This window comes from Vanellus vanellus (genome assembly GCF_965231255.1).
Source record: "Vanellus vanellus genome assembly, chromosome: 2".
In the NCBI taxonomy this organism is placed as follows: Eukaryota; Metazoa; Chordata; class Aves; order Charadriiformes; family Charadriidae; genus Vanellus; species Vanellus vanellus.
Window position 1 is genome coordinate 146,787,394 of NC_138906.1, and position 9,842 is coordinate 146,797,235.

At 40.5% G+C, this 9,842-nt stretch overlaps 1 protein-coding gene across 1 annotated transcript in view; it reads left to right on the top strand.

Annotated features, from left to right (window-relative positions):
• VPS13B (vacuolar protein sorting 13 homolog B) overlaps positions 1 to 9,333 on the top strand; it is a 499,565-nt gene extending 490,232 nt beyond the window's left edge. Inside the window, exons 60-62 of the mRNA XM_082499631.1 lie at positions 187 to 289; positions 964 to 1,213; positions 7,066 to 9,333. Of these exons, the coding sequence (XP_082355757.1) occupies positions 187 to 289; positions 964 to 1,213; positions 7,066 to 7,311 (599 nt within the window). The 3' untranslated portion in view covers positions 7,312 to 9,333. The remainder of the gene's footprint in view (positions 1 to 186; positions 290 to 963; positions 1,214 to 7,065) is intronic.
• Positions 9,334 to 9,842: the final 509 nt, after the last annotated feature.

Below are 9,842 nucleotides of genomic sequence, written 5' to 3' on the forward strand. Positions count from 1 at the left end.
CGGGGTTAAGTGCGCAACTCTTGCATTGTAATATTTAATGAATTATCTTGACTATAGCTTCCAAAGTTGTGACATCATTTTAGATCTGCACTATTTTATGAACTGCTCTAAACAGATGACATCACTACAACATGTAACTGTTTTGTAGAAAGCAACTACTAAAAACCTTAAATTCTCTTACCACAGGTATTTTGCATGGAGCTGGACTTTCTCAGCTTCCCAAGCAGCGCTCTCATCCAAATGATCAACATGTTGAGCAGGCTCCAAATAGCCACGTCAAATATGTCTGGTAAAATTATTTAGACACTTGCTCATTTTTACATCCACATTGTTTATTAATAGGTTCTGGCCTGTGCTCAAGTTAACCGGCTGCTTCCCTAGGAAGGGCTGAGTTATGGCAGTTTGTTTAGGAACATTAAACACAAAGGTAGTGCATAGAAACCCAATCTGCAAATGATGGGCTGCTGATCTACTTCCAGCTTTGGAACTACAGAGCTGATCTTTATTTAATGGCATTCAGTGAGTTCTTACTTATTTATCAATGCACCGAGCCCAAGAAAAATACTGCACATCTCCAGAAACAGCTGTTAGTGAAGATAGCTTTATTTTCTGCACTGAATTTGTAAGCCACTTCTCAGGGTAATTTTTCTATTAGGATAGGAAATAGGCTGACCTAGCACAGTTATTAGGCCAATTTTGCAGTGAATGATTAAAGAGTTTTGATAAATAACAGTTTCACATTTATTCTCTAAATCTTAAGTCTTACATCTTTCAGTAATGGAAATTTGGAATATGCTCCCTGGCTTATTTTATATTTGTAGGTGATAGCTACAGGCTTAAGTAAAAACATTAATGATCAAAAGAAGTCCGGGGGGATCCAATGCATAACACCGACTACTTCTTTCTTTTTTCTTATTATTATCTTTTTTCTTTTTTCTTTTTTTTTATTCCTCAATAATGCAGGAAAATGCTGCAGTCTCTAGGAAGGCCGGAGGTCCATATGGCCTTAGACGTCATGATTGTGAGTGGATCAGGCCAGCAACATGAAGGCTGCTTACTGCTCACCTCAGAGGTGCTCTTCGTGGTCAGTATCAGTGAAGACACGCAACAGCAGGCATTCCCTGTGACTGAAATCGATTGTCTGGAAGATGATCAGCACAAAGACCTGCTGAGGGTGCAGCTAAAACAACAGAGAGTGCCTTCTGATTTGGAGGTAAAGACTTGAGTATGATTTTCATTCGAGGATAAAGTTACAATGATGATTGATGCTTTTGGCAATGGCCATACTCACCTTTGGGTCAGGAGGCCACAGCACCAAACCAGGGGACCTGCTGTTTTCACGCACCTCATAGTTTACTGTGTTGCCATTTGGATGAAAGGGATGTGTATCCTCCCTGCTGTCCTCTTATTCATCATGACATTTCATATCTGTGACAGCAATTTTATGAGGGGAAAAAGTAGAGGAAGTCTGGGTTCTTGGTAAGCACCACCTCTTTTCTGAAGAGGTTCTCGTGACCACATGTGCGTGAGGTGTTTATTGTTTGGCAAGTCAGCATTGCTGCCTGTACCTACAAAGTCACAGTGAGAACAGTTCCTTTTATTCTTCTGTGAATTCTGTTTGAACAGTTCGGTGGTGCTGCTGCATGCTGTTTCAGCGTGTTTCTTACCTTGCCACTTCCAATGCAGTAGTCTTCCTTGGCTGCTAGCTGTATTCACTTCCATAGATCTTACTTCTTCTGCAAATGCTAACTTTAAAAGGATCAGTTCCTTTGCTGAGATTGGATGCACCGAGTGTTTGCCAGTAAGAGCATAAATCCTTCATCTTCATATTGAAAGATCTCTAAGCCATTTGAATACTGAGGTTTTGGATGAATTATCTTCTTTTAATGGTAGAAGAATGTTATATTTTTACACTTTCGGGAAACAATGTTTATTGTATTAAATTCTCAAGTGGAATCATATGAGCAATCATTTGAGAAACAAATACGCATGTCCCAGTTGTTTTTATAAAAGTGTGTCAGGTAGTTCAGAGACTGCTATACCAGAAATTTCTCTGTTTCGAATATAAGAAAAGAACAGACGTAAAACCCCATGGAGTATAAGCTGTGCCAAAAAGTAGGGGAGGCTTCTGCACCTTCAGTAAAATCCTAACTTTGCTGAAGTCACTGAAGAGGTTTGCCATCGATTCCAGCACAGCAAGGACTTCATCTGTGTCATGACAGCGCTTGGATTTTTTTGTGAAAGCTTTTTTTAGTGCTGAATTCTCTAGTTACATTTATTGTCTTTCCACTAACCTCAGTCTCACAGAGTGCTGTTGACTGAAGTTGCCTTCTCTCACCACAAAGCTACATGAGGCATTACTTAAATTTTGATGCAAGCGGGCAAAGCTCAGCTTTTTTATTCCTGAATGCTGTGTGGTTGCTGGAGGCACACATCAGACTGAATCCAGACTATCCTGCTCAGTCCAGAGCTACTGTCCTGGAGGGAAGAGGAAGATAATTTATTCTCCCTAAGGCATTTGATGCACTCAACCCATCCTAACCCTAACTTTCGCACCAGCTCAGTTTTTTTTTTTTTTAATAGACTGTAGTGTGATGGCTCTTGTCTTTGTATCTGGTTATCCAAGAGGTGAGGAGCAGACTGCTGCTCTGGGGGAAGTGTTGCTTGTCCAAAGGTTGCTGCAAGACGGTGATGAGGCAGAGGGACTGCCTGTCTGGGAGATGGGAAGGCGAGGGACAGGGAACCTCATTCTAGTCCCCACAGCTGCTGCAGCTAGGAATATGTAGGACTCGTGGGCAAGTGGCTCCTGTACACGCACAGCACAACCCTATATGGCATGTGCAGAGTCCAACATTCCCACATACACATGCTAGTACACACAGTAAGCGTGACCTGCTTTGGAGGTACTGGACCAAATACATGTTTTTTTCTGAAGTTCTGGATAGAAATATGGGACTCCTACTCCAGTGGCGCAGCAATGCCAGGAGCTGTAAGCCTTGAGCCACCCAGCCGCAGTACGCAATCTCTTTTGCTGACATGGGCTTTTGAGAATGCCGTGAAAATGTACGGCACAAGAAGAGCAGTGAGGAGTGCCTGTGCCCCAGGTAGAGCAAAGTCAGTGATGGCAAGACAGCAAAAGCTGAGCGATGCTGTACAGAACAGACCTGGCATAAGTGTTCCTTCAGAATGCAGAAGCTGATGCTGAAACTTGTGTGAAAATCTTAAGAAATAGGCTATAAGGAGGAGCAGTTGAAAGTAAGGCAGATGAAACAAGGAAGTTTAATTTTTTTATGCTAAGGCAGCTACACAATAAAAGATTCCAAAAGCTTCATGAAGTTTCAGTAATTACCTAGAGTTCTGTAATATTCTGTTGTAAGTAACGTTTATTGTAGCTTTTTGCCTTAGCGGATTGGGAAGTTTTATACTTAGCAATTTCCTTTCTGCAGCTGAGCACGTCAGTTCTGTGGTGCTTGGGGTGTTGCGTGCAGCGCTGGTGGTGGTGGGAGCCAGGGCCTCCCCTTCAGCTCCCCCCCAAGAACTTCTATAAAAACTCCTTGAATGTGATTAGAAAAAGCAACCTCAGGAGCAGCAAGCTGTGACTCCCAGGTGAGCAGCCTCAGAGCTGCAGACCTACCCCCAAATAGACACGACTCCTAAATGTTAATGTCGGGTCATCTTGTTGCAGTGAAGATGGCCTCAGCTGAAGTGCAGACATGTCTGTACATGATGACATTAGTAAAGATGGCCAAAATTTTTAGCTGGAAAATGCCCCATCAGGTCAACCAAAATATTATAAGGAGTTTAGCAAAATAGAAGTGATGTTACCAAATGTAAAGTATGTCTGGTTTTCTGATTAATTTAGACAAAGATCCGAGAAGTAATACAACAAATTGAAACATTTCATTTCAACATTATAAAAATCCACTTTTTTGTCTCATTGCTCACAAAAATAATTGCCAAAAGTTTTGTTTCAGCTCTGCCCAAAACAGTTTCTCCCCTTCCCTCTCCTCAGCTTCTTGGAACTATTAGGAAACAAAACATGAGTTATTCTACAGCTGTAATCACCAGAGATGTTATAGACCGTATTTTGACTCCTTCAGCAATAGGTTTGCCTGATGGTTTGTTCGCTTCCACAATATATAACTTAATCCGTCTGGCTAGGAATAGCCTGGAAGGATTCTTGAAAACTCTGGCACTGACAACGTTGTTATTGAAAGGGAAGCATTGATTGTACCTGGATTATCTTCCACAGTAATTGCAACACTGCTTGCTTCCAGACAAACATCAAACTCAAAAGGCCTGCGCTTCCAGCTGCTCTTGGTATAGCTCATAACATCAAGAAGACAGACAGCAAAAGATTGAAGGGCCCTAGAATTTCAGATATTCCAGAATTTCTTTGTGGTGATCTGCAACAGGGTTTTCATGACAGTGTTACACACACTACATCTCTGGAGCTGAAAACCAGTCTCTGGCTTTTTTAAAGCAGTGAAAAAAACCCGTAGGGAACCAGCCCTCCTCCCTCAGTCCATGTGCCCAGAGCAGACCGTCAGTGCTACGTACACATCCGGTCTGTGCAACAAAGATGCTATAGCCTCTGTGCAGTTAGTTAGAATGCTGAAGGCTTATTCTTTTTAAGCCATAATGGGAGGAATTTTAGAGAAATTCTGGAGTTCCTAGCCCAAAAGTGTGGCCTTCTAGCACGAAAGGACATGATGGATTCCTCTAGCAGGTGCACTAAGCAATCCTTGACTTAAGTTTGGATTCGTTGAATGATCTGGCTATTAACATTACAGCTGTTCAAAGCAGTGGCCTAAGGCACATTAGTGACAATGTTAGGTCCCATTTAGGAAAAAATGTAGGATAACAGCAATTCCAAGTTTCTGTTGCTGTCCTGACAACATAAGCTAAACTGAAACTGGCTGGAGAAGCAGATGGTTGCAGATGAAGTCATCTGGAAGCAAGTAGGGTCCCAGTTACTTTGGAAGACCATCCAAGTGCAGTTAATATTTCCTCCTGGGTAATTGTGCTGTGTCTGTGGGATGTCACCTGGGGCTGAATGAAGAATGGATCCACAAGAGTAGGTGAGTGGGACGCCAACACCATTTCCATCTTCTTTAATAACTTGGGTCTCTTGGTCAGTGTGGAGGCAGAACTGTAACACAGCTTCCCCTGGGCTTTACCGCCCTAGAAGTAGACTTCAAGAAAAAATCTGGAGCCACTGACTTGCAAGATTTACCCCATAACTTACTTAAAATCTAGTTTACATAGGTGCTACTTTAACATATTTCTCTCCTCTCAACTGGTAAAATGGACTGACGGCTGAGATAATTCTTCCGCACCACCAGACTGAAGACCTGGTTCAGACACCACCATTAGCTGTGTGTCTGCAGTCTGATTTTTCCCTCCCTTTAAGGTCATTCATAGAAAACACACTCTCCTCTGCCCATTTTATCATTTCTGCTGTTTCTAGGCGTAGGCTCCAACCTTGAGCTTCTGGGCTTGTTCATGAGCCTCTGCTTCCTTTAGCATTTTTGTGGTGATGATTGAAAACGGGAGGGTTTCTACTTGCTGAGCAGCAAATCCATCTCCAAAGGCATAGTAAAAAAAAACAGAGGGGACTGTTCTGGTTTGGATGTGACATCTGTCGCTATCTATCAGTCATAATAATTCTTTCTTCAAATAAGCAATGGTTGGTTTAAAATGAGCCTTGCAGTCCAGAGATGTGACGAGATACTGATCCTGGATGTTAAATTGAATCCAGTGGCACTGTTTGAAAATATCATCGCATCTAGTGCGGCATGTGTAAAACTCCCTGAAAGACAGAAGATAGCAGTCTTTGAATCCTGAGTGTGACATCCAATAAACAAAGACATTTTAAACCCTACAAAAATGAAACTGGTCAGGAGTTCTCCAAGTGTAAATAAGGAAGCATCAAAGCCTAGCCCTGGGATAGCTTCTGCATTTTTGTTCATTGTCATATTTTGGAAATATCTTCTATTCTGAATGACTTTGCTAGTGATACTGCTGTAGCATCCATGGTGGTATTTCTGAATACAACAATATTTCTTTTCTGAAGCCATGTGACTAGCTTGATGCCTGCTTGCGTGCTTTCCCTTGTCAAGCTAGTCATAGTCATCTTCAATTTCTTCTTCTTCAAAAAAAGAGCACAGCAGATTGCTCTTCCAAAGCCAGGTTTGCCCATTGCTCGTCATCTAATAATACTTTATCTGGTTGGAACCATATGGTAGATGCCACCTTTCAGTTGACAGTATTTGGTTTTCTGTATTTTTTCCACTAGAGGTAGGTTACTTGCATCCCTCTTGCTAGAGCCTTAAACCTCTACATATTTCAGCCTACAAAAAGGGATTTCTTCAGAGGAGGCCTGCCTACTCATGGTGGTGGAAAACGCAGTTTGCACAGACACCTTAATTTCTTTTCCAGAAAGGATATGGCCAAACCATCTTTAGTAAAACCCTTTTGTTTAAAAAAACGTATTTGTGTGGGTCCTCTGACCCAGAATGGCTTTTTTGGTGACCAGAAGCTGACAGATATGTCCCAACATAGAACATTCACCTGAAAGGTAGCTTCTAGTCTTTATTTTAAATCAAGTAAGTTAAAGGGTTAAACTTAACTGCCCAGATATAGCTGTCAGCTGTCTTTGATTGTACTTTGTGAGAAAAAGGTTTTGCTAATTAAGATTGCTATCTGATAAGGATACTGGCATTTTTCTAAAAGGGGTTCAGATGTTTTTTCTGTCTACAAAGAGTCGATCTATTGTAAAGATCTCATCTTGAGCAAGGTGTATAGAGTGCATCCCTGAAATTCTCAAAAGATACTGCTTGAATTTCCTATGGCAGAGTTAGAGCTTCTTGGAAGTGTCCAAATCCACCAAGCACTAAACTATGGAAAAACACTGTTGATTAAAACATCCATTAAACTATTGTAGAAAAGGTCCCAGGGAGGAAGATGTTTAATTACAGAAAGTAATGCAGAAGTTATTGTCCTTACTACTAAGTTCAGTTACTGTCAGTCACTCAGTAATCATTTTATCTTCTCTGCTTTCAGGCAGATGGAGCTAGAGAGAGACTATCAGAACAACAATACAACCGCCTGGTGGAGTACATCACAAAGACATCTTATCACCTGGCTCCCAGCGCCGCGACAGTGCCAGCATTGCAAACTGTAGCTACCGAACACCTTCCAACTATAACGAAAACATATCAATATATAGTTGATCCAAAGTTTGCCCGAGTATTCATTAGCAAATTCACCATGGTGAAAAATAAAGCCTTGAGGAAAGGGTTTAATTAATAATTGTGGTGAGTATAGTAATACCTTACCGTTTTGAAAGTAATGCTTCCTCTGCAGTAACCTACATCAAGTAGAGATGCATATAATTCTGGAGGAGGCAGGAGATGATAACAAAGTTAAGCCCAATAGCTTTTCTAATCTTGACAGCATTCCTGCTCCCTCGCCAAAATACTAGTGCTGGAAGGGCACTGTTCTAGCAAACGAATAAATTGAAAAGGAACAGCCTTGGACTATAGCTCAATCAAAAACCGTTTGCTTTTCAATAACCAAAAATCAGCAAATAAGGAAAAATTGCGTGCATACAGACATTTTTGCCACACACACAAAATGTGTATCAATACCTACTCTATCATATTTTAGGGTCTGCCAGTTTCTGTTATAAACCAGGTTTATAACTCAGCTGTAAAAACTTGCTCAAGGCTGAGCCTCCCCACACACACGCACTCCCCCCAGCGTGTACGTCCTGAGGCAAAACATTTCCCCCCACTAAATCTGAAAACCCCAGTGTGGCTGGTTTAAGTTACTAGTGACAGCTGGGTTTTAGCACCACTTTAACCTTAAAATAGCTTCCTTTATTTGACTGAAGTTTTGCAGGACATTAGTCCTTAATGTAAACTAGTGCCTTTGTGTGGTTTGGAGAACAAAACATGAACTACAACATGAATTTATTTTTCAAACTGTCTGTATACAGAAACTTTATTTTATCCACCATCAAATTTTCAGAAGGACTTTCAGTGTATATATGACATTGTGCATTGTCTGGTTGTTAGCTGGAAGCCAGTAACATGCAGTTCAAAAACTTAAGAAACAGAGCTTAGTCTCCTTAAAATCTACCAAAAATATATAAGCTCAGTGTAACCTAGACGTGCAGGTGCTAAGTATAACCCTGTTGGGTCTCGCTTATGTCTGATCTGCCACCGCTACCCAGTATGTACTCACTTGAGCCCTAATTCATTTTATGCTTATCATTTTTGAACAGCTAAAACCAGGGATATTTAGAAACATGACTTTTCAAATACGTCTGTGCTAAGCAAAGTGAGATTATTTTTTTTCAAGCTGATCGAAAAGTGTGGACCCACAGGCTCCAATTACTTACTACATACTTACGGACATGAATTTTGTTTGGGGATTCCTGAACATGGCCAGAATCAGAGACAAGAACTGGAATAAAATCTGATCATCGTTTGGAGCAGATCCATGTGCTTTATAGTTAATAACTTCTATGCATACTTGCTATGACCAAATGCACAGTAAATAAGAATGTAGTAACTGCAATGTTTTTCTCGTGAGTTCTGTTTTGTTAAAAGGTATTTCTAAAAGCCGTCTCGTGTACTTAAAATACAGAAGCCCGAGATCTGCATTGTCCTTTCCTGAATGTGAAATAAGCCCATCCATTACCAACATGTCATACAGTGATTTTGTAACTTAGTTGTTGTTTAAATAACACTGTTTAAATAATGTATCTGTATATATACACGCACATGCTTCGTTCCTGAATATTTTATGGAAATAGTTTAATACTTCTAATTTTGCATATTGGTGGATAAATTGTAATATAATGAGATTGTTTAAAGATAATAAAGCTATTCCTATAATACTTGGTTTTTTGAGCTATTTGGTCATTCAGTTACAAGGGAATGAACAGGTCACTGTGTAGAACAAGACAGATGAGGAGCTTCGCATAGACCCCATTAAATTCCAGTTGGTCACTGGACTCTGTCACGTACCAGAAAATGCAATAGATCATGACAATACTTTGGAAGTAAAAACTGAAGATTAGCTTGCCAAAAAGCTTGTGCTGAAAAGTTTTATGCTTTTGTGACTAACTGAATCAAAACAGCACTGTAGTCACCATTTGAATTAGACTAATCTGTTCATTATTTATGTAGTACATAAACTACCCAAAGAGGATGCAAAAACACACCTGTAAGATGAGGGAGGGCAGCAATTTAATTTCTGAAAGTTCATAGATTGCAGCCATTGTTTAAGATACATTTGTATTTTTCCTGAATTATATTCTCCTGAAATAAACACTTGCTTAAATTACACTCTTCTTCAGCAAATTTAGTTAGCACCTTTACTGCATTAGGCAGGTTCTTTCTCCCCCTTCTGACCACATGTATGGAAACGTGTGGAGACGGCCTATAAATCAGCCTCTCCTATGTATGAGCTGTGTGAACTATGAAAACAAAAAGTTGTCCAAAGAGCAGCTGCCTGTACTTAGCTGCTAAAGCACTCCAATGTGTACTCTTAAAACATGCCTACTCTCATAATGCTCTTTAGACCTGGAGAGCTCACAACTTCAAATCTATCTTTTCAGTTTGCTTCCAGAACAATCAATCATTCCTCAAACACTCGAGAATAAAGTAAGCCGGCCAAAAATTTGAAGACATGGTCAGGCTTATACACCGCAAGACCTTTCCCAAGCAGTTTAGGTCAAACAATGCCTCCTTAAATATAGCAAAAACCTTTACAGACAGTTGGGATGGCCTCAGCATAGACAAGCATGTTTTTCAGCTCTGCATCTCCCA